At 49.3% G+C, this 25801-nt stretch overlaps 1 protein-coding gene across 1 annotated transcript in view; it reads right to left on the reverse strand.

The window, feature by feature from the left end:
* Positions 1 to 25801, reverse strand: part of FAM117B (family with sequence similarity 117 member B) — a 425002-nt gene that overhangs the window by 199427 nt on the left and 199774 nt on the right. Inside the window, exon 6 of the mRNA XM_085648964.1 lies at positions 9698 to 9923. Within this exon, the coding sequence (XP_085505090.1) occupies positions 9698 to 9923 (226 nt within the window). The remainder of the gene's footprint in view (positions 1 to 9697; positions 9924 to 25801) is intronic.

Raw genomic sequence — 25801 nt, forward strand, 5'->3', positions numbered from 1 at the left:
CAAAGTGCAAGGTTCCGCCTTCATCTTCCGTAGTACCCTGGGGATCAGGGGAAATGGCGGAAAGGCGTATGCAAAGACGTTGCACCATGCTATCGAAAAGGCATTCCCCAGGGATCCTGGTTGGGGATGCCAGCTTGCAAAGTATTGGCATTTGGCGTTGCGTTGGGTGGCGAATAGGTCCAGCTGAGGTGTGCCCCATTGGGCGAAGATATTGTTGAGGACCTGCTGATCCAGTTCCCACTCGTGGCACGCTGCCTGCCTCCTGCTTAGATAATCTGCCAACACATTGTGGGTGCCTGGAACATAATCTGCTCGGAGAGAGATGTTGTGGCGGAGCAGCCAGTTCCAGATTTTCTGCGATTCGCGCGAAAGTGTCAGTGAACGAGTCCCTCCCTGCTTGTTCAGGTAGTGCATTGTCGTGGTGTTGTCTGTCCGGACAAGCACTACTGAGTTCTTTATCCTCGGGAGGAAAGCCACTAGAGCTAGGTAGACTGCTCGGAGCTCTAAAAGGTTGATATGAAGCATTTTCTCCGAAAGGGACCACTTTCCGCTTATCTGTAGCTCCTGAAGGAAAGCTCCCCAGCCTTCCAAGGAGGCGTCCGTGGTGATTATATGAGGAGTAGCAGGAAGCAAGAAAGGCAAGCCTTGCGAAAGGTTCTTGGGGCGAACCCACCATTGCAGAGCCTGTTTGATCGCCGGGGTTACTTGGATGACGTCGTCGAAAGACCCTGTACACTGGATCCACTGGTTCGACAGAGCCTCTTGTAGGGGTCGCATCCGTAAGCGGCAATGTGGGATTAATAGAATGCAGGAGGACATCATCCCGAGGAGGGATTTGAAGAGGCGCACCGAGAGTGTCTTTCTTGTCATTACCTGGAGTGCCAGAGATTGAAGTTTGTCCTGGCGTTCCTGTGACGGGAATGCTTTCCTGTGGATGGTGTCTAGTGTGGCTCCCAAAAATTGCATGCATTGGGATGGTTGCAGGACAGATTTGTCGTGGTTGAGAGTGAGCCCCAGCGACTCGAAGAGTGTCAGACAAGCGTTGGAAGATCTTATCACGCCTTCTTGTGATGGGGACTTGATAAGCCAGTCGTCTAAATACGGGAAGACTTGGTGGTGGGAACGGCGTAGGTACGCCGCCACTGGTGCTAGGCATTTGGTGAAAATGCGTGGCGCCGATTTGAGCCCAAAAGGCAGAACCCGAAACTGGTAATGCCTGCCCGCCACCATGAAACGCAGGAACTTCTTGTGGTTGCGGTGTATTGGGACATGAAAATAGGCGTCCTGAAGGTCCACCGACACCATGTAGTCGTTTGCGTTGAGTAAATGCAAAACCTCCTGTATGGTAATCATTCGAAACGACTGTTTTTTCAGAAATTTGTTGAGATTTCTGAGGTCCAATATGGGTCTCCATTTTTTCTCTTTCTTTCGGATGAGAAAGAAATGGGAGTAGAACCCTCTCCCTCGTTGGCTTAGGGGAACTTTCTCTATAGCTCCCTTTAGAAGCATAATCTTTATTTCTTGGAGTAATGGGCGCAGGTTTTTGTGAGCCCTTTGGCGGGGAGGAGTTTGAGGAGGAATTTGTATGAATTCCAGGGAATGGCCGAATTGTATTAATTGGAGGACCCATCGGTCCGTAGTTATCGTTTGCCAATTTTTGAGAAAATGGGAGATTTTTCCGCCAATTTTGTAGGATGGAGACAAGTTTGTGACCGGCTGCATCTGGAAGTCATTGCCGCCGCGCGGCACCCTTTTGTCTTCCTCCTCTGTTACGAAAGGAAGTTTTGTGGTAAGACGACTGTTGTCGCTGCTGAGATTGTGGACGGTACTGCTGGGAAGAGGAGAAAGAGGAACGCTGTTGAAAGTCTCCTCTGGAGGAAGTCTGACCTCTTCCTCTGGACCCACGAAAGGAAGGGTTCCGAGATTGCAGAGACCCCAGGGCTCTGGCAGTATCTGTATCTTTTTTGATACCTTGCAATGCCTCGTCAATAAGAGGACCGAATAGAAGCTGGCCATCATAAGGCATGTCCAGGACTTTTGTCTGGACCTCCGGCCTGAAAGAAGTTGCCTTGAGCCAACCCTGGCGCCGGAGAACAGCCGCACCAGCCAGCTGTCTAAAACCTGTGGAAGCAATATCCATTGCACAGTCTATCAGTTCCGTGGCAGATCGTTCACCCTCCAACAGAATCTTCCTTGCCTCTTCTTTTAAGTCAGAAGGCAAATCCGCTAGATATGGGGCAATGTCCGCCCACATTTGTCGGTTGTACCGTCCCAATAGTGCAGTAGCGTTGGAGGCACGCACTGTCAAGGCTGACATAGAGGAGAAACGTTTCCCTATGTTATCCATACGTCGCCCTTCTTTATCCGGCGGAGCTGTCAACAGCGCAGCTGGGTTGTTTGCCCTCCTCTGCGCAGCCTGAGTGATAACCGAGTCTGGCTTTGGATGGCCTGTAAGACAAACCGGAGCCGTGTCCGGAGCTTTATATTTCTTGTCCAGGCGTGGTAGAACCGGTGGCACTGATGAAGGGTTCTGCATTATCTTTATGCCCTGGTCCCAAATATAATCAATTATCGGAATTGCCCGGACGGACTTCTTGAAGGGTTCCTTAAAGTCATATAAGAAACAGTCTTGTTGATGCGAAGGCATCGGGATCTGGAAGCGCTGGGCCGCTCTTTCAATGATGTTGTGGAAACCGCCGATGTCGTCGGCGGTGAGTCGGCTGTGGTAGGGACAGGCGAAACAGGAGCCGGAAGGATGTAATCGTCCCATTCATCTTGTTGGGATTGGACGTCCTGGAGTTCTCCTTCCTCAGGTTCCTCCTCCTCCTCCTCGTCGTCCGTGGTGGGCCGAGGCGGAGGTGCCGTCCTCTCCAAAAGCAGTGGAGGCGGTCGTGGCCGTGGAGTGGAAGGCCCCGCAGGCATCGGTGGAGGTGCCGGAGTCGGAAAACGCTGCTTATAGTCCGTTATTAAGAGCTGAAGGTCTGTGACCAAGGCTGCCGGTAGACACACCATGGAAGGTGGAGGCGGCATGTATTCTTGATGAGGAACCTCCTCATAGTCCTGGGGATTGTCTTCGTAATCCGAGACATCCTGGTACTTTACATGGAGCTGTGATGGACTAGTCACCGCAGGAAAGAGACTAGCGTCATCCGAATCCTCCTCTTCAAAGAGACGAGTGGGAGGCAAGGTTGAGACCTTACTGGGCGAAGTGAGGGCCGGAGTTAATGCACGCTTGGTTATTTGTACATGCACAAATGTACCCTGGTCGTCCGTGTCCATACCCCTCAAGGGGCTCGATGGTATAGCTGTAACCGACGTTACAGGTATCAATGCAGTCGACGAGATCGTCGTCGGGGTCGTCGTCAACGACGAGGATGATGAAGACGGTCTCCTCGTCGATGACGCCGACGATGACGTCGACGACGGCGTCGACGGTGATATTCTCGTCGACGGTGCCTTCGTCGACGGTGCCTTCGTCGACGGTGCCTTCGTCGACGGTGCCTTCGTCGACGGTGCCTTCGTCGACGGTGCCTTCGTCGACGGTGCCTTCGTCGACGATGATGATGTTGATGAAGCTCTCGTCGACGGTGTCGTCGTCGACCCTCCCGTCGACAGCTTACTCGACGACGACGACTTTATGGCTAACGTCGACGGAATTGTCTTGCCTGCCGTCGACGATGGAGTTGTCGTCGTCGAGGACATGGAATGGGATGTCATCGTCGATAGAGTCGTCGTCGACGATGTAACTGAAATCGCTGTCGAAGGAGACTTTCTCGTCGACGCTACTGTCGACATTGTCGTCGACGAGGTGGCAATAGGCTTTTTGAAGGTGTGGGGCATCACCTTAGGAGACAAGCTCCCTGGAACAGGCGAATCCTGTACCTCTGAAGACTTTTTCTGCGTCTTCTTTTGAGGTGGCTGTGACGAAGGGCCCGGCGATGCCACCCTTGGTCTTTTAGATGAGGAGTGAGACGCAACTGAGGAACTCTCACTCTCCTCAGAGGACACCACATCCTTGTCCTTTAGCCTTTGCAGCCAGATTAAAAGGCGCCCCTCTCGGTCTTTCAAGGTCTTAGAAGAGAAAGTCCGACATACCTTGCAGTCCTTAGAACTATGACTGGGATAGAGGCAATACAAGCAGTCCTTGTGTTGGTCGTCGATATGTAGCCTCTTCTTTCCGCAAGAGGCGCAGGGCCTGAATAAACCCTTCTTAGGTGTATCAGCCATGCTGAAAATCCAGAAAGTTGAGAAGAAATACTGTCAAATCCAAAGAAATGAGCAGAGCTCAGTGGAGACTCCCTTAGCACGACGTGCGGTAGAAAATCTGAGGGACTAGAGCTCCTACCAGGAAGGTTCTAGAGGGTGGTGTTAGCTGATTGGCTCTGGCCAAAATTTGGTCCTTTTTACATAAGGACGTGGATAGCTTACTAAGCTAAGGCCTCTGAGGCCTATGGCTGTCTTATGTCTTCTGGACATTACTTTGTTATTTACCGGCGACTCCCATTCCCGACGACGGGGAATGATTCAGGCATGTGAATCTATGAAAGATACCCTAATACTGGATAACGGAAGACTTTGAGGCGAAGTCTACGAAGAATTCCAGAAACTGACAATACTAGGGGGATGAACGACTGTGGAATGCATGCTGGCCGCCACCTTGGGCAGAGAAACCTTCTCCCCGATACCCGTGGTGGAACAATCACACAGATCCGTGATGGCATGCCCTGCCCATGGGCCCCTCCTTCTCCCCAGGCCCAACTATCACATGTGGCTATCCGGATGGCAAGGGAGCAGAAAACGCTCTCGTTAAAGAGTCACAACATCGCACTATATCCATACTTCAGGCTAGAGGTACAGGCAGCCCGGAAAAAGTTAATCTCTGCCAAAACAAACTGCAGCAGGCTAATATCACCTACGCTAGGTTATACCCGGCCAGACTAAGAATTACGCACCAAGTGAACCCGCATTTCTTTACCACCCCGCAGCAAATAACGGACTTTCTCAAATGGCTACCCCAAAGCTTGCCCCCAGGGAAACGCACTTCACCCGAGAATAGATCCACTCCCGCCCCCCCCCCCCCTCCCCTTTTCAGATCTGGGTTAGCAGCTTTAGTCACTCAATGAGATGACGTCGGTTCCCAGGACTGGGCACATCTGCACACCGTAACGGCTGTTTTGATGGTATCTAGATGGTTTGCAGTACTTTTTTCCCCCACTATCCCCTGGACTTCATCACAGGCGTGAAACCACGTAATGACAGTGCACCAGAAGATATTTTGGACAATAGGAGTTAAAGAACACCAGCTCACCGGGGCCACTCCACTACCATCACGGACACACCCTGTCACGAGGGGTGGAATGGCCTTGCCCTTGGCGACACCCCCCGAAAGATTACCCCTCTCACAAGACAAGGACCCACTTTCTCTTCTCTTTCTATCCCTCTGACTACTCATCATTCTTGCCCCACTCTTCCCTTGGCACTGTACTCCTTCCTCTGACAAGTATCTACCCTGACCTACTCTTGACTCCTTATGCTCCTTTTTTTCCACCTGGCAATCCCCCCCCTAGGGGCTGCGATATGCTTTACATTGAAATTGTTATTTGACAGTGAGGCAGTAATGACCTATTTTGAGATGTTGGGAGGTGGGGGGAAAGATTGCCTGTGGCATGTTGGAGACGGCAAAGTAGGAGGGGGGGTAGAAGTGGTACGGGTTATTATAGTACAAGCACATTCCATACAACCCCAGGCATCTATATCCACTCACCACTGGCCCAAAGACATAATAAAAACTAACATGTCTCACTATGCCCCAATGGCTAAGTCCCCATGGCAGACAAGCTACGACGCACGGGGGTTAACATGGAATGTCCGTGGCCTGGGGACCCCGTGGAAGCATAGGCACATCCTCGCATACCTTGACAGGCACAACATACAGGTAGCTATGCTACAAGAAACACATATTACCCTGTCCTCCAGCCCCACATTCGCGACACATTAGGCTTCACATAGGAGTTTCTCCTCTTACTCCTCATATGAGAGAGGAACAGCTATCATAATTCGTAAGGATACCCCCCTACATTGTGGAGGGATCCCTGCAAGATGCACAAGGTCGATCCACATAATGTGGGGCAGGTTGTCGTTCCAGTCCATCACGCTATGGCCCAAATGCAGACGACCCAGATTTTTGTTACTAAACTATGGGGTATAGTTCTGAACATTGACTCCACTTACACCATATAGGAATTGGATCTAAACCTATCGAGCCAGACCTTGACCATCCCACCTCCAGTCACACCACCACACTCATGTGCAGCGCCAACTATGACAGATCATTGCAGAACATTGGCTGCTGACACATCCCTCGGCCAAAGAGGGCACATTTTACTTCTCGATACACTCCAGTTGGTCTTGGATAGATTACTGGCTGGTGTCGAGGACTCAGCACCTGGCTAGTACAGACGCAACATTTAGCATGTACATACTCAGACTACTCCCCTGAACACATGCAACTGTCCCTGCTGGAGGCCGGACCACCGCTAGCGGCTCCACCCCACTGAATTGTTGGATGTCCCCTTTAGGGAGGAACTACGACAGGAGCTGGTGGATTTCCTCAAACGTAATATTGAATTGGGCCTCACTCTTGCCATAGTATGGGAGACACTCAAAGTAACAATTCAAGGCTTCTGCGCCGGGAAGGCGGGAGGTATCTTCAGAGACATAAGAGGTATACCGGAAAAACCAGCAAGGGAGCTCAAGGCGCTGCAGGCTCAGCTGCCTGCCGCCCATGTAGGGGAGGTTCGAGACAAGATCAGGGACACACTCACGGAATACCAAAGTACTGCCGATAGAGAATAATTATTCTCCGGCAAATATCAGGCTAGTAAATATGGGACTACTACTCATTGCTCTACATTGCACACAGATCCATCCCTCCTGACACGGACACTTACCTAGGTTGGCTGAGCGACACCGAAAGATCTTCTTTCCCGGCTTTGAGGAGGAAGAAATGAGGACAGCTATTAAGCAGCTCAGTTCGTGAAAGGCGGCAGGCCCCGACTGCCACCCGGCCGAATTCTATAAAACATACCTCTATATCATAGCACCATTTCTTAAGACTCTACGAGGAGGCCCACATATTGGGCACCCTCCCTTCCTTCACAATGGAAGCAATACTTCTCTCCCTCCTGAAGCCTAGCAAACCGGCAGATGCCTGTGAATCCTTAAGACCCTTATCGTTAATCAACTGCGATGCAAAAATACTGGCCAAACTGCTGGCTAATCACCTCAGCCTCCTGATGAAAGTACTGGTGCGTCCAGACTAGGCTGGCTTTATCCCTGGGAGAGCAACCTTACATAATTTATGTACCCTATTCGCGGTAATCCAGGACATCAAACCGGAGTTGGCCGCAGTGGCAGTGTTCTTGGATGCCACCAAAGTACTCAATTCTTTGGAGTAGGATTTCCTACCAGCTGTGATGCGGCGCATGGGTTTCCCTCCTCAATTTATGGCAAGGGTACAACTCCTATACCACTAACCCCTGGCAAAACTCTCAATCAACTGGACTTATTCCCCACCTTTTGTTTTATCCTGGGGCACCAGGAAGGGATGCCCACTCTCACCCCCCTGTTCACCCTGGCGATAGAGTCGCTGGCAGCTGTGCTCTGCCAACACCTATGCCGATGACATCACGCTATACGTCAGGGACTCCCCAGGACAACCAGAGTGCCATGCTCTGTGAATTTATACGATTCAGAGAGATATAGGGAACGGTTAACTGGGGGAAATCCCAGATTTTACAGCTCACTCAAAACACTTCTCAATTTACTCCAGACTAAACATGGAATGACCCAGAAATCGAATACCTGGGCATCGTCATTTCTGGGGACAAAGAAGGTGTCATGTGAGCAAATTATGGCAAAGTGCTGGATTCACTGACTGATTCTTTTGCCCACTGGATATCTTGCCCTTGTCCACGGTGGGACGCACAGCACTGATTACAGTCCCCATGTCCATCAATATCCCCTACGCCCCTTGCCGCCAGGTCCTCAAAAGCATAAGAATGCAGCTAATCCGACTAGCATGGGGTGGAAAACAACCCCGGCTCCACTGGGACACACTCACATTTCCTTCTCCAAAGGAGGCTTTGAAGCCCCAGACTTGGAATTATATTATCTATGTGCCTAAGCGCACTACGGTGTAAAATGGCAACACCTCCCACCCCCCATGTATGCATATTAAGTTGATTAAGCATCCGTAGGCAGTTCGCGTCACTGGGAGATTGGGGTGCCCAGCAAGGCATGGTAGCCTCCTCGACAATCACGTACTTTGGTACAAGACCACATGATGCAGGGGGCTCAGACTCCACAGTAGCGTGCACCAATGCGGCTTGGCGAGAGATAGCCAGGCGGCTACACGCATCAATGCTTTATTCCCTGGCATTACGCCTTGCTGGGCACCCCAATCTCCCAGTGACGCGAACTGCCTACGGATGCTTAATCAACTTAATATGCATACACGGAGTGACATATACACGGAAGGGAGTTTCAGACACAGGGAAGACTTTTCTGGGGACAGCACGCCCTCCCACATGGAGTTATTCCTGTACCTCAGATTACGACATAACGTAAAGGCTGCCACTCCGGACTTCCCGATGGAGCCACCTACCCTGACCCCACTACACATTATGCTACAGACCGTCACTCCCTCACACACAGTATCTAGGCTTTACTGCAACACCATGGCGGCCCGGCCTGAGTTGCCAGGGAGATCAAGGATGGGATGGGGGAGACAACTGGGGGGTGCTCCTTGAGGATGCTCAGTGGCAATACTGATGCCAACAAACCGGAAAGGTAACAGCCTTTCGCCGGTTGCGAATCCTTCACTTCAAGTTCATACACAGGACAATCTTCACCCCAGCGAGGCTGTGCCGGTACCATTAGCAGTCGACAGATAAGAGCGACAGATGCGGGGGTGGACTTCCCCCACTTAGCCTAGGACTGCGGACTGGTGTCTAGATACTTGAGGGAGATTAAAAGCACCCTTTCGCAGATGACAGGCGCACCAATGTGACTCACCCCCCTCATAGCGCTCCTAGGCTACACGGAGACCGTGTCAGGAGACTTGTTACATTGGTCGTGCTAGCCAAGCTAGGAGTGACATGCAAATAGGGATGAGGCAGAGCTCCCAAGTTTAAGGACTGGCTGAATGACTTAATATATTGTCAGGAGAAACTGACCACATACTCGGAGCTCCTGACTGTGTCCTTCCAGACCGAGAGATATATGGGAGCCCCTACACACCTACTTGCTGCACCACCCCACTAGACCCGAGGAACAAACTAACCCTGGCCGGCAATAATACATTACTAGCACTTAGCCAAAACCTCTTACATATTATCTCATAGGACAGAGCTGTTATGGTAATTGCCGCTGACACCCAGAGGACACAGAAGGTATTATGTGCAGATATGTGGGCTGAGGATGGAAAAACAACTGATATGCGTTAGACATGTGTAAATGCCTTGATACTGCTAAGAAAACACCAATATGGAACTGCTTGATGTTTGACTTAAAAATGTCAATAAACAATTTAAAAAAATAAAAAATTAAAGCACTGGTTTACTCATTCCCAAACAAGAACATGGGTCCAGCAACATTAAAAAATGATACAATGTGATAAAAAAAAAAGCTGTAATACCTTTGTCTCTACTGTCAGCAAGCAAATCGTCAGCAGAGCAAGGACTCTCTTCTCTGCCTTCATTTGTAATGATGAGGAATGAGGCTGGGGAAATGGACTGAGAGCGGCTGCTGCTATTACTGCCTCTGTCTGCTCCACCAGGTGTCTGTGTGTCGATGTTACGAGTGCTGTTGCTGTGCAGCACTAATGGCGGAGGAGCGCGATGTCCATCAGGAATATCTTGCGGCTGTGGGAAATAAGAACATTTTATACCACCTGCTACCATGCAGGAGAAAACTCTCTTTCTTGTTAATTACACTCTCCAATGAAAGGCATTTCTTTAACCACACTCCTGTAACACAAGCCTGCTCTGTGGCAGGAGGGGGTCTGTGAATAAGCATCCCTTACAAATAAAATTCATACATCTCTCTTGGGCTTTATTTTTAGGCCTTACTGAGGAGAAGGAAAAGGTACTTACCCTGTCTGCATCTGTTCATAAGAACAAATGTTACTTACCTGTAAACTGTGGTTCTCCAGTATTGGTGTCTTTCATAGATTCACATGCTTGAATATTCCCCGTCGTCAAAGTGGGAGTCCCACGGTATATAAAAAGCAAAAACTGTCATGTATATACATAAACATACATAACCGCATAACAGCATATACATATCCAAATAAACTTTATATACAATTCAGAAATAACATATCCAGTGAAAATACCATAGGATAGTATTGACACATAGGAAAGCATTGAGAAAAAGAATCACTTTACTGACATTGTCGTTTTATAGTCCAAACTCCAGCCAATCAGGCGCAAGCACCCTCTAGAACCTTCTCCTCAGAGGCTCAGGCCCTCAGATTTTTGTAGCACAAGAGTGACAAAAGAGCCGAAAGAGGAGTAGAGAGCCTCTGAGGGGAGGAGGGTGGATCGCATGTGAATCTATGAAAGACACCAATACTGGAGAACCACAGTTTACAGGTAAGTAACATTTGTTCTTCTCCAGTATTTGGGGTGTCTTTCATAGATTCACATGCTTGAATAGAATAGTGAGCAGTAAGCAGCAGCCGTCTGACTAGGCCGTAATAATATTGCATGAAATACAATGACAATGTATTTAATACGCAATTAAGAATTCCCAAGGACGAGGGAAGTAGCAGAGGCTCACCTTATTTAAACAGATTCCGTAGAACTGCTTGTCCCACAGCCGTGTCCGCTTCATTAATCGATTCCCGGCAGTAGTGCTTCGTGAACGTGTGCCTGCTGGACCACGTAGCTGCCCGGCAAATCTGATGGATGGGTACACCAGCGAACAGGGCAGTGGAAGATGACATGGCTCTCGTTGAATGAGCCCTTACTCCAGAAGAAAGAGGCTTGCCAGCCCTTTGATGGCAAATGGAGATTGCTGAAGAAACCCAACGGGCAATCGACTGTCCTTTACAAGTGTGTCCGTAGGCCACAAACAGCTGATCCGACTTGCGAAAGGATTGTGTTCTGCTAATGTAAAATTTAAGACATCTCTTTAAGTCCAGAGAGTGTAAACTGCGGATGCGGGAAAAAGGTTTTTAAGATTACTCCCTGCAGGCTGGTGGAATGTTCAAATGAGCAAATTCAAGGTGCTCAGGTTCCAAGCTGACAAGCTGAGTGAACTGGGATTCGGATGGCATATCCGTCCGTCGTTCATTGTTGGAAGGTCCGGCCTCAGGAGAAGAAGGATGGGTTCGCATTGGGAGAGGAGGAGCAACTCCAAGAACCATGCCTGCCGAGGCCACCGTGGAGCTATGAGGAGCATCTGGCACGGTTGTTGCCGCATCTTCCGCAACACTCGAGGAATCGGAGGGATCGGTGGAAAAGCGTACGCAAATATCCTGTACAAATTTATCGAAAGGGCATTTCCGCACGACCCTTTGTGGGGAAACCAGCTTGCGTAGGACTGGCATTTGGTATTCTGAGGGGTTGCAAAAACGGTTGATAGTCGGGCGACCCCAAAGGCCGAAGACAAAGTCTAGAGTCGGCTGATGCAATTCCCACTCATGGGTCGATGACGTTGACCGACTGAGTGCATCCGCCAGAGTATTGGAAATGCCGGGCAGATGGACTGCCTGGAGCGTAATCCGATGGACTATGGCCCAACTCCAAATCATCTGAGCCAGACGGGAAAGCAGCGGAGATCTTGTCCCGCCCTGCTTGTTCAGGTAGTGCACGCAGGTGGTGTTGTCCGTCTGAATGAGGACTGACTCCCCCTGGAGCTGGAGGCGGAAGGATTTCAACGCCAAGAAAATGGCCATCAGCTCCAATCTTTTGATGTGCCAGAAACGCTGAGCCGTTGTCCACTTGCCCTTGACGGATAAATCTTGAAGATGTCCGCCCCAGCCCTCCCTGGATGCGTCCGTGGTAAGAACGAGTTCTGGGGCTGTTGTTAGAAAAGATGTTCCTGCTGCGATGTTGGAAGGACGGGTCCACCAATGCAGCGCCTGAGCCATGCGGGGTGTTACCACGAGCTGGTCGTTGAAGGAACCGGAGACCTGACGCCACTGCTGGTCCAATTCCTCCTGAATAGCACGACTCCTCAGTCTGCAATGTGGGATCAAAGCGATATATGAGGACGCCATCCCCAGAAAAGACTTTAATGTGCGGACTGAAGCGGACTGCTTTGCTGCGATGGAGCTTGCAAGCTGTCGAATTTGTGCTCGACGTTTATTTATTTATTTTATTTATAGCATTTATAAAGCGCTCTGTAACCCTACGGGCATCCTGGCGCTGTGTACATAGTTGAGAACTCTGTGCATCAGGGAGGAACAGGAAGGATACCTTATGAGTCTAGATGGTTACGTTTTTAGGAAAAAGCCAGGTTTTCACCTTTTTTCGGAAGGCCATCAATTCATCTGTTTTCCTGATATCAGTGGGTTGTCTATTCCACAGATGTGCTGCCGCTATGCTGAAGGCTCTGCCACCACAGGTGGCTTTCCTGGTCCTTGGGATATCGATGAGGTTGGAAGAGGAGGATCGGAGGGACCGAGTGGGTTCGTACCACTTAAATTTATGTTGAAGTGGACGGGATTTAAAAAGGATCCTCTGGTGTATAGGTAGCCAGTGGAGATCTGCCAAGGCGAGGGTAGTGGAGGCTCTTCGCCCTCGAAAGAGAGTCAGTTTTGCCGCAGCTGCCTGGATGGTCTGAAGTCTGGAGATCAAGTAGGCAGGGGATTCCAGTAACAAAGAGTTACAGTAATCTAGGCGGCTGAGGATGGTGCTTCTTACTATAGTGGCTCTAACCTGTATTGGTAGAAGAGGCAGCAGCTTACGCAGTCCTCTTATTAGAGCAAAGCAGCTACCTACCCGCTTGTTGACGTTGGTCTCAAGACTCAGGTTTTCATTGAAACCGACTCCGAGGTTCCTCACTGACTTTACCGGGGTTAACGACTCCCTTGGCTCCAGAGGCCAGAAGTCCAAGGGTAGACTTCTGGTGATTCTGCCTGCTTTGCAGTGCATTATTTCAGTTTTATCACTGTTGAATTGCAGAGAGTTCTGTTTGAGCCATGATGCCATTTCCCGCATACAGGTGTGAAAAGTTTCGAGTGAGTCTGCCTGGGTACCGTCCAGGGAGATCATCAGCTGCGTGTCGTCCGCATAGTTGACAACGCTGATACCGTGAGTCTTGATGATGCCCATCAGGGGTTGTATATAGACATTAAAAAGTATTGGACTGATTGCAGACCCCTGTGGGACCCCGAATGGGACTGGAGCATATTCTGACTGGTACGGAGGAATTGCAACTGCCTGCCATCTGTCTGTCAGATAGGAGTGAAGCCAGCCAAGCGTAGCTCCCCCGACTCCGATGTTCTGCAGTCTAGTCAGCAGAATGTCGTGGCTCACCGTATCGAAAGCGGCGGACAGGTCAAGCAGGATTAGAATTGCTGATTCTCCCTTGTCCGCCCTCATTCGTAGGTCGTCCAATACCGTCAGCAAGGCTGACTCGGTCCCATGAGCTGGTCTAAAGCCGAATTGCTCCTCCTCCAAGAGGTTATTAGTTTCCAGGAAGAGGGCCAGGCCTCTGCTGACCAGCCATTCCATGATCTTAATTGGGTAGGGCAAGAGTGATATGGGTCAGTAGTTTTTATGGCAGCTTGGGTCGAGATTAGATTTTTTCAGCAGGGGGGTAACGACTGCTAATTTCCAATCCTTTGGTACAATGCCTGTGTTGAAAGACTGCATGCACAGCTGTCGAAGTACTGGGAAAAACTCGTTCCCAAATTCCTTTATTATTTTATGAGGAAGGGGGTCCAACGGGGATCCTGATGTTATATTGAGGGCTGTCTTCGCAAATTCTAATTCTGTCGGGGTTTCGAAGTTCTCCAAGGTGGCCCTTGGAGTGAAGGATCTTATATTTCCTTCGCTCTTCTCTCTGTTCCTGATGATACTGTTGACCTGCACTGGGGGGAAGGAATCATCCTTCATATCCTCGATTATTTTTGCGACTTTCTCCTGAAAGAAGGAAGCTAAACCATCGCATAGCTCTTGTGAAGGTCTGATTTGACTGTTGGCACATTCAGGATGAGACAGCTCTTTAACTATTCTGAATGTATCACGGGATTTATTGGAGCTATTAAGTATTAAATCTGCGAAATAGTTTGCTTTGGCGATATTAATCTCCTTCTTATAATGCCCAATTGTCTGCCTCCAAGTCAGCTTCTCCTGTTCTAGATAGTTTATTCTCCAGCACCTCTCCACCTTTTTACAGATAATTTTCAGTTCTTTCAGTTTATCCATATACCAGGGCGCAGAGGGTTTCCCTCTTTTTCTAGTAACTTTCAGTGGTGCAATATCGTTAAGTTGCCTGGTTACCTCTTTGCAGAATAGATGGTAGTTGGTGGTGATGTCGTTCTCGAAATCAATCGAATTCCCAACTAGACGGAAATCGGACTTCCCTTCCTCTTTCCTTTTTAGCAGACCCTTCCAGTCACGGCTGATAAAGGTCCTAGTCTGTATGTTTGTTGACTTTGTGTTAATCAGGGTGTGGATGTTAAATATTACAAGATGGTGGTCTGACCAGTCTACTGGTAGAGTTAGTCCCGCAGTGACAAGCTCCTCTACTGCGAATATTAGGTCCAGTATGTTCCCTTGCCTGTGTGTGGGAGTAGTTATCCATTGTTTCAGGCCCAAGTTATTGCAAGATTGTGTAATACTTTGTAAGGCCGTGTGTGATTGGTCGTTGTCCCCCAAGTTAAAATCTCCCAGTACCAATAACCTGCTATGTGATATTGACATGTTGTTGATAACAGTGATTAGTTCCTGTTGCATTATATTAAAATGTCCCGGTGTCCTATAGCAGATTAGGCCCGTGATGCAGTGGCCTGAGTCATATCTAATCGATATCCTGAGAATTTCAACACATGAGACAATATCAATACACAGGGTTACAATATTTAGTTCTTCCCTAAAGATGATTCCTATTCCTCCCCCTCGCCCCGTGGGCCTGGGTTTATGAGCAATCTTGTATCCTACCGGACATGCCGGCCCTAACTCTGAATCCGCTCCCACCGTAGTCCATATCTCGGTTAAAAATAGAATGTCCAGGTTATTGGATTCGATTAACATCTGTATTTCCGTAGCATGTTTCGGAAGGGATCTAACATTTAGTAGTCCACTGCTTAGTTCTCCCTTGTTGGAGTGCTTATTTTCCATATGCTTCAAGGGAGAAGGTCCGATGCCTGGAGTCTGATCCTGATTAGATAATGATTTCAATGGGAGGGGCTTAATATGTGGCAGATGCCCAGAACAATTGGGACAGGGTTTCCTATCTTCAGACTCTAAGTTAGGGACTAGGCGTGGGCAGTGGGCTCTGCCAGACAGTGGGTCCAGCAGCATCAGTGCTTCCCTACTATATCTGTGAGCTCCGGGGTTTAAGGACGATCGGGCAGGGGGGGTAGCCCTGAGCCCGGACCCGGCGCGGACGAGCGCAGACGAGCTTGCCTTAAGCGCGCCTCAGGCGCGCAAGTGGCGCGCCCGCTGCGCTCGTTCGCTGCGCTTCCGGCAGAGACACATCCTTAGAGGAAGTGGAAAGGGAGGGCAAGGGGGTGTGGCTGCTGGCAGTGGGCGTGCCTATCAATCCGGCCAATGACGTGCGGTCCTTGGGAACCACCCGCCCGCGTCAGTGTTCTACTCGCTGTGCGAGGGGATGGTATCCATCTCCCTTTAAAATACAGCAAGCGCGGCTAGTTGCACCATTAAAAGCCAAGAATTCACACTCACAAAGTCCCTGCTCCCGGTTGTGCCTCAGGAGTAATAGCTAGGGACGCTGCGCTCCGATCCACCCGCGCATTTATACAAGATAGGGGGCGCGGCTGCTGGCAGTGGGCGTGCCTATCAATCCGGCCAATGACGTGCGGTCCTTGGGAAACACCCGCCCGCGTCAGCGTTCTACTCGCTGTGCGAGGGGATGGTATCTATCTCCCTTTAAAATACAGCAAGCGCTGCTAGTTGCACCATTAAAAGCAAAGAATTCACACCCACAAAGTCCCTGCTCCCGGCTGTGCCTCAGGAGTAATAGCTAGAGCTTCCGCAGAGGCAAAGGCCATAGCCGTGCTCGTATCGATGGTCGCGCCGAGAAAGGTCTTGAACAGAGCTGGCGTGAGCTGAGACTTTTGCAAGTTGATCGACAAGCCCAGAGACTGAAACAGATTGAGACAGCGCTGAGTATCGAGGGCCGCTTGGTGGGAGGATTGAGATTTGATGAGACAATCGTCCAAATACGGGAATATTTGTATGCCCGTCAGTCTCAAATGAGCCACCACCGGGGCCAGGATCTTTGTGAAGACCCGCGGAGATGAGCGAAGGCCGAAGGGCAGGACTTTGAATTGGAAATCCCTGTGACCCACACGAAAACGTAAGTACTTCCTGTGGCGTGGAATTATGGGCACATGGAAATAAGCATCCTGAAGGTCGATTGTTGTCATGAAATCGCCCTGAGAGAAGAATTGAAGGATGTTCTTTAGCGTGAGCATGCGGAATGATTGGTCCTTGAGAAATTTGTTGTGCGACCTTAGATCGAGGATGGGGCGCCACTTCCCAGATTTCTTTAGTATGAGGAAAAAGCGGGAATAGAACCCCAATCCCTTTTGTGATTTCGGAACCACTTCGATGGCCCCTTTTTTAAGCATAATCTGAATCTGATTGAAAAGTTCTTTGAGGTGAGCGGGAGGCGGTCCGGATGGAGAGGTGTGTGGGGGAACCTTCACAAACTCTAGGGCATAGCCCCTTGAAATAATGTCCAGAACCCAGCGGTCCGAAGTGATTGAGGACCAAGTTGAAAAGAACTGGGAGATTCGTCCTCCAACAGGAGAAAGGGGAAAACTTGAAAGAGGGGTCGTTTGATGTACCCAGTCATTGTTTTTTGGAAGAGTTTCCCTTGTAATTTGACTTTCCTCTGAAAGATTTGCCAGACTGCTGTCTGTAAGACTGTTGTGGCTGTGAGGAATAACGTTGTTATCCTTGGTTGTAGGACCGGTACTAGGAAGAGGACCCACGAAAAGAAGAGGAGGTGCCGTGGCTGCGCGCACCCCGAAAGGGCTGCTTCCGGAACTGGAGAGTGCCGAGGGAGTGAGCCGTCTCCGTGTCCTTCTTGATGGCTTGCAAAGCGTCCTCCACATGCTGGCCGAATAAAGATTCTCCGTCATACGGCATGTCCAGAATCTTGGCCTGTACCTCCTGACGGAACGAGGTGGAACGAAGCCAACCCTGTCGTCTTAAAACAGCCACTCCAGCCAATTGACGAAAACTCGTGGAGGCAATGTCGACGGAGCAGTCGATGATTTCGGAGGATGCTCTCTCACCCTCTTGCAGGATCTTTAGAGCTTCCGCTCTAGAATCTTCCGGGATAAGCTTAACCAAAGCCGCCATGTCCGACCACATTTGTCGATCGTAACGACCGAGGATGGCCAAAGAGTTTGCTGCCCGGACTGTTGTTGAAGCTATGGTTGAAAACTTTTTGCCAATGGCATCCAGGCGGCGGCCGTCACGATCCGGAGGTGACGAGAGCGGAGACGATGGATTTTTGGAGCGACGTTGCGCCACCTGGGTGATCACAGAGTCTGGCTTAGGCTGAGACACTTAGCAAGCTGGGAAAGAGTCCGGGGCCTTGTACTTATTCTCCAGTCACGGGAGGACAGCCGGGATGGAGTTAGGCGTTTTCATCAGTTTAATGCCCTCGTTCCAGATAAAGTCTATAATGGGCACGGCTCGTACCTGCTTCTGCGGCTGGGGCTTGAAGTCGTACAGAAAGCAGTCCTCCTCCCTAACCACCATGGGAAGATGAAAGCGTTGAGCTGCCCAGTCCATCAGTTGATGGAATCCTGATATGTCGACAGGTGGTGAATTTACAGGCGATGTTGGAGGTGATGCTGGCGAATTGGCTTGATAGTCATCCCAGTCCACCATAGAGTCGTCATCATGAAGCTCTCCCTCTTCCGTATCCAGATTGTCCACCACCTCATCTGTTGCAGGGGGAACCAATGCAGGTGCGGATTGTGTCGGCATCGTTGGCAACACAGGGGTAGACGGAACAGCAGATGGCGTCTCACGTGGAGAGCTATGAGAGGAAGCTGGAAAGCGCCGATTATAATCTTCCAACATGAATTGAAGGTTGGAGATGAGCGACAACGGAAGCTGCGCCATGGGAACTTGTGCAGGGGGATGTTGCTCCTGCTCCGGACAGTAATAGTCTTGTGCATAATCATCCTCTTCAAAATCTTGGCAGTTAACTGGGGGTGAGTGCTTGCAATGTTCAACACTCCGTCCATCATTTCCTTTGTTTTTTACTTTGTTCGCCATAAGTTGGCAGGGTATGCTCAGACGCGAGTCCCTTGCTCACTTTGCCATTGGATTCAAGCAAGCCTGGCTGAAGACGGCTGAAATGCCAGAAACCGGTCCTAGGAAGCTTGTTTCCGGTCCAGGGAAGACATGGCTTGGCAGTTCGGGCTGGACCGTTCCCATGAGGCACAGGGTCAGACTGATTTGCATATGGCCATGTCTGAACTGTGGTGGCAGAGTAGGCTAAAGAACGGTGATGGATTAAACCCAGATCAGTTGACTGGGGGCGAGTGCTTGCAATGCTCAACACTCGGTCCATCATTTCCTTTGGTTTTTGCTATGTATATACATGACACTTATTGCTTTTTATATACCGTGGGACTCCCACTTCGACGACGGGGAATATTCAAGCATGTGAATCTATGAAAGACACCCCAAATACTGGAGAATATGTAGTGCTGTAGATTCACATGCGCCACCCTCCTTCCCAGAAGCCGTTGGTTGTTGCAGATAGCTTCTCTGTCTACTATTCCTTTCTATTGCATGGATATTTTTATACTTTCTTCTACTCTATCTCCATCCTCACTCTCTCGGGGGGGAAACAATCTAACTATGGAGTCGATGTCCATGTGCACTGCCAACTAAGGGAAGAGACAATATACCTTGTGACTCAAAAACTTTCGAACAAAAACAAGTTGTGCACGTCCGAGCCAAACACTAGATGTCAGGAGTATACACAGCATGTGAACTGACAGAACTACATGCCATGAACATATACTTTTGAGGGCAAGTCACATTTTCAGTTTGTGGCTGTAGATACATAAGCTGTGCATAGACTGTAAAGCAGTTTCACCAATAAGGCAGTGGCTAGCCGGAGGATATTGTAGAGCACTGGAAAACCGTATGCAGAATGGCTTGGCCTACTTGGGCCTGCTGTCTCACTAGAACATCCACACAATAGTGTGTGGTTAATGTGAGTGATGTGGACCAGGTAGCTACTTTACAAATGTCAGCTATGGGATACAGTGAGGCTGCCTTTTTAAGTGTAGAATGTGGCCTTGGATGAGCAGAGAGCATCCTTTTGGCTTTGGCATACCAGGTCTGAAGCAATTCCTGCTTTTGAAATAGCAGTCCATTTGTGTGGTTTCAAGAAGGCTACAAATAGCTGTGTTTTGCAAAATGGTTTTGTCCTATCAGTGTAGTACATGAGGGCTCTCTTTACATCTAGTGTATTAATTGTCTCTGCTACTCAGCTTGGATGCACACAGAAAACTGGCAGTTCTATGGTCTGGTTAAAGTGGAAGGCAGAGATTACCTTAAGCAGGAATTTTGGATTAGTCCCAAGGACTACTTTGTCAGTGTAAACCTTGAAGAAAGTTCTTCTTGTGAGTGACTGAATCTCGCTTACGCGTCTAAGTGAGGTAGTGGCCACTAAGGCGGCCACCTTCCAGGATAGAAATTTAGTGAGCAAGAATAAAGGGACTCAACAGGAACCCTATTAGTCTTGTAAGGATTATACTAAGATTCCAGGATAGGAATGGGGGTACTCTGGGAGGGATAACCCTTTTAAGCCCTTTCAGAAAGCTTAAATTACAGGGACTTTAAACAATGGGGAGTGTTCCCTGTTCTGCAAGTATCCTGCAGCTGCAGTTAAATGTAGGCATATAGATGTGTAAACCAGTTCTAAGCATTGCAGGTACAACAGGTAGCAGACAATGTCTTGCACTTTGGGTTTTAGGGCACCAATGTGTTTGGGTAGACAGTAGTGGACAAACCTCTTCCACTTTGCTGCATAACAGGCTCTAGTGGTGGGGTGACGCGCCTCAAGGATGATCGTGCACTCAGGGAGCAAATTTGGGTAAATAAAGTCTAGGATCTCAGGAGCCAGATCGCTAGGCTGAGTTGTTTGCGGTTGGTATGTCTAAGGGTCCCCTGGTGTTGCGTGGGAAGGTATGGCCTGTTGGGGAGCTTCTCGCGCAGAACAACTGAGAGCTCGAGGAGTAATGTATGTATGTATGTAAGTAATTGCCTGTAATGTATGGTGAGTCAAAGGGTGAAAGTTTGTACTTCCTGTCAACCCTTTTAGCCTTCATCAGGTAATTAAATACCCCCTGCTTTGGCTTAAGCATAACCTTAAGCATTGGCAGGAATGGGTACATTTTCCTCCTTATGTGTTCAATGCAAATCAATCTTGTATAAGGTAGCTGCTATCTGGTTAACCTCATGATACAATGTGGTGACTCATCTACATACCCTGGACGTAATTTCTTAGGCTCTTAAATTTCACTATAATAAATTAGAGCTGCAGGTGGCTCTCCCTAATACCTTACTGTCCATGTAATGGGCATTCACAAACTGAAGGTAATTAACAAAATGGTCCTCAGAGTGCAGGCCGATCCTGCAATCAGCTACCTCATTTGCTTATGTTCAACTATTTTCGAGAACCAGGGTACCTGACGTAGCCATCCCGGGAGGGGGGTCCCATCTGCAAACAAGAGTCTCCTTCTATTCCAAACCCCCCTACCCAGTCTTATTCAACTCTCCATTTTGGTCCACCACTTATTTCCGGGCATTCGTCCTCAGCAAAGCCAACAACTCCTTTCTTTGTTTTCTGTTAGACCTCATGACATTTCTACCATCCCCACAGAAGGTGCTGTGTTAAACACCCAGCAAGCAGCAGGTCTATATAAAGGGAGCTCTCTCAAACAATCACTATTGGGTCCAGCATTTTGTTGCTTGCCCCAAGGGTGTAGTAGATGGTCCTTCTTTACCCTGCAGCACTGGTGTCCCGTCTCTACCGCCTTCAGTCTTGTGGCATAAGCCAGTGAACATGGACTATCCTTTTCATAGGAATTTTGAGAACTATGCTGGGGCCACTGAGTAGCGTACCTGGTGGGTCAACTTTAGCCAGCCCAGAGGCTAACCGCAATCCACATTCGTACACGAAGCAACTGTTGATTCCCAATTACATCTTCAAAATCAGCCATGACATCCTCAATAGGAGCCAGTTAATAACAAGTCAAAAACTGGTCAAAAACTTGTGTATGCTACGCACTGTTCACCTTGTAACTTCTATCCTCAATAGGAGCGCCATACTAAAATTGATTGGCACCATAGAGGTTCTGGAATGTGTAACATGTAACAATCTCAAATTTGTGGAGTTTAAGCCTCACCCCATGATGCGTAGTAGGGACATAACTGTGACATCTTGGGCCACTCAGGAGATTGCTAATAAGGTCTGGAAGCATAGAGCTACATGTTCAGACTGGGATATTGAGTTTGTTTTCCAGACGTCTCCATGGTATCCTTCCCAGTTACAGCTGAGCCCTATTAACTTGGATCCCACTCCCACCAATAGAGGTGTTCTCAGAGCAGTGGTTGGCACTGAGCAGCTCTGAAATGACTGAGCATCTGCAAGTCACCAGCATACCCATGTTAATGGGCGCCCATGACAAATAGTCAGCTTGCAATCTCACCTTACCTCCTGGGGAACCAAATGCTGAACTCAGTTGAAATCCGGCCAAATCCAGTGATGAGTGTTTGAGGTCGGCTGACAGTTGCACCTTTTTTTTAAGCTACCACTTCACCTTTGCAACAGGAGTAACCCGTCACAGTCATACCAAGTAATGCAGAAATGCCCTGCAAGGATGTCTAACCTTAACAGGGGGTGCCTCCTTGACTATTCTCTCAATCCTTGTGATGCTGAATCTCTACCCCAGGCTCCCTAAATTCTTCAAGTCGCATGGCACAAAAGCAGACGCTTCCTTTCTGGAACGTAGCAGGTCTCCGGTTCAAACGCAGCAACGTCTGGTGGGTCAACTTTAAGGAGGCCTTTGCAATTGCCTGTTTGCAAGACACCTGTGTTACAACACCATTGCATCTAAACGGATATAAAATACTTTTCATCTTGCTGCCGTGCAATCTTCTTCTGGTAGACCCATGGGAAGGTTTGGTAATCTACCTCTCAATCATGGCACATACCAGAATATTTTTTTTAAAAAGCACACACACCCTTTTATCAATTGCTCAGCCTTGAATTCAGAGACAGCACAAGGCTGGTGATTGTTAACTTTTATAATAACTACCCCCCTCGCCCCGTCGAGAGAGAAAGAGTATTATCTGGGCTGGACATGGATTTGCACTCCCTAATGCTCAGAGGTGGACATGGTGTGTCAACAGTCAATTATATTTTGATGAAGTATAACTTGGGTTTTGCGAATGTATCCAATGCAAATAATGTGCATTTTGTGAATACGTCTGTGGATAAAGGGGAGGGATCCAGCATTGATTTTATTTAATCGACCAACCTAGACTTTTGTAGTGGCAATTTCACCACTTATCGATTAAGTGGATTATGTATAAATATGTAAACATTGAGGCATTTATGTCAAATTGGTGAAGGACCATCGACATTTGATAAATATTTGTTTGGACGATGAGGCGCACCCTAGCCACATTGAGGCCTTTTCATCTCTTTACGAGAGTATTATTGCTGCACTTGTTAGGCCCCATAATATGCACTTAGCGTCTTGAAATGGCTGGTTCAACAAAGAATGCATGGGAACCCACAAGGCACACAGGCGTGCACTCCAAAACAAAACAAAGGATCCCACATATAGTTCCCCAGTGCCGAAAAGTTTATCAGAAGGCACCGAGGGCCAGGATAAAAAATGAAAGCCTGGAAGGACCCTGAGGAAGCTAGCTGCAGGAATGATCTCAGGGGATTCTGAAGGATTGTGAAAAGGCCCCTCCTAAGCAGGCTGATGAGCCCTTCCTAGAACTGCTATATCTGGACAGGAGTTGGCCTCTTTTTTTTTTTTAAACTGAGGTCTACTCAGCTGGATTCAAGGTGACAGATGAGGAAATTTAAGTATACTCCGCGGCAGATCTAAAGGATAACGCTCGTCCAAATACCCCCGTGTTATGAGGAAGTGCTGGAGGCAATTGGAACCAGCCCCAGCTGTAAAGCCACTGGCCCTGACGGGGTACCTGTGGATATTTTAAAGAGCCAGTTGAAACTTTGGGCTCCATGGTCACTAATGTCCTTCGGGCAGCAAGTTGCTGCAGCATATTATCTACTTGGTTGCAGTCAATCATCATCTCCATTTTTAAAAAGGGAGATGTGAGATGTTTCCGCCCAATCGCTCTCCTGGATTCCACTGTGAAGATCCTGGGTGTGTCCTCTTATATCATCTTGAGGATTGGGCTGAGGACTCCAGAATCCTTTCTGATACTCGGTATGGTTTTGGGAGGGGGCTTAGGACGGAGGATCAATGTCTCAGTCTCTCCTGTTGGGCAAGTATCCCATGGCCAAGCAGGGATCTTTATTTTTGGGGTTAATGGACCTGTCTAGTACCTTTGATTGGGTTTTTCATAGTAATTATAGGACATTATGGAAGATCTCGGTGTGGACAGGTCCATAATTAACCCCATCAGAGAGATTCAGTGGGGCGCAAGTGAATCAGTGAGATTTGGACCTGGGAGAGGGAATGCTTTGAGTCTTTTGGTGTTCGTAAGGGTGTGGGGGATTGGGAGGAGCCCTAAACGGGAGGTTAAACTTAACTTTTTTCTGTACACTAAACTTATTCAACCTATGAATAATTTCAGTTATCTTGGGCAAGCTTTCAGCAACTCTGGGTCCTGGCATCAGCAGTTGGAGGCCAGAAATAGGGAGCACCAATGCCCTTTCATTTTGCTGCTAAATTTGGAAGGAGACCTGTACAACATAAGCAAGTATCTTCCAGGCGAAATGCATAGGCGTGGCTACTTACAGGGCTAGAAGTTAGGGCCTCAATAAAGCAACAGAGCTACAGCAAACAGGTTTGCAGAATGGCCGCTTTCCTTCCCCCAATTAACCACCACTTATCTGTTTGAAGGAGTTGGGGTTAATCCCGGTGGAGGACAGAATACAGATCCACCCCCTTATGCTGTGGCAAGTGTCTGGTCTAATGAGGCACTGCCACTAAATCGAGCAATCATCACAGATTGCCTGTCACTGTATCGGGGTCTTGAAATCAACTGGTTGAGGGAGATATTACTGTGGCTCCGTCTACACCAGAGCTGTTCGATAATCCATCATACCGTCTCTCCTGTAGTAAAAGGACACTGAGGGACATGCGCTACACTAAGCTTGAGTCAGTATCCCAACTAGGGGCACACAGGGCACGCGGATAGGGAGCGTCCGTAGAGCGAAGCACTAACAGTGAAACCAAGGGGTACGCAGGCGCAGGGCCTCCCCAAGGGGAGAGACACCGGGAAAGTGGGTCAGAGGGCAGGATAGTAATGTCATGATGCCTTAGGACAGCAACCGTGAGGAGGATATCCCCAACCAACATAATCCCCCCTAGGAGGAAACAACAACCCTCAAAACAACCCCAACCCCCCACCCTATACTTCAAAAACGGAAGCATCTGTCACCCTAACTCTGTGGAACAACTACCAAGCTAGAACGCTCAGGCTTGAGCGCGTAGTGGACCCCTCAGTAGATCGGATCGGATCACGACTAAATCCCCTGCCCTGGCCGAGAGCTGTAACTAAAGAGGAGCACAGAAGTCCAAATGCTAGCCCTGGCAGCCCGGTAGACCTCTCCCAGCCCCCCCCCCCCCCCGACAAACCACACTTAGCAACAGAGAGTCAAATAACTGGACTGCGGGAGAGGTCCAAGGTGTCCGTTGGTGCAGCAGGCAGAGCCGCAGAGCCCGGCCCGGCGTCCAGCAGCAGCGGGACTGACAGTAGCGACCGAAGAGGCAGGTGAAGCGCCAGATGCCCGACACAGCCGTCCCATGGAGCGCGTGGCCACCACCTCTCCCTCCGCGCGCCCCCGGGGTAATGTGCGCCGCCGGCGACGGGGTCTTGACGGCCTGGACACTGCCTGTCCCTTGCGACCCATCGTCGGTGAGCCCTGTCCAGATCGATGCAGTGGATGTTCTTACGTCAGCCAAGTCCAAGCTGCTCGAGGCGTATCAAAAACTATGGCTTTGTGCTGAAAGATAACCCGGAGGCGGGCCAGGAACTGAAGTTGGTATTGGAGGCCCAGAGCCCGCATCTTCTGCTTCACCTCCGTGTAGGACCGCCGCAGCTCCTGGACCTCCCGAGTAGTCCGGGAAGATCATGATATTGTGATTCTGATACGTAAGAGTTTCAGCGCGCCAGGCTTCACGGAGAATTGCATCCCTGTCTCTGAAGTTGAGGATCTTTAGGATGAAGGGGCGGGGCGCCACCGGAGGCAGGGAGCGGTGGGCCCTCTCCACAACAAACCAGGCTGACAGGCTGTCCGCAGGCATCCAGGATTTAAACCAGCGCTCCAGAAAGTCATCTGCCCG

Source organism: Triturus cristatus, chromosome 3_2, assembly GCF_964204655.1.
Source record: "Triturus cristatus chromosome 3_2, aTriCri1.1, whole genome shotgun sequence".
NCBI lineage: Eukaryota > Metazoa > Chordata > Amphibia > Caudata > Salamandridae > Triturus > Triturus cristatus.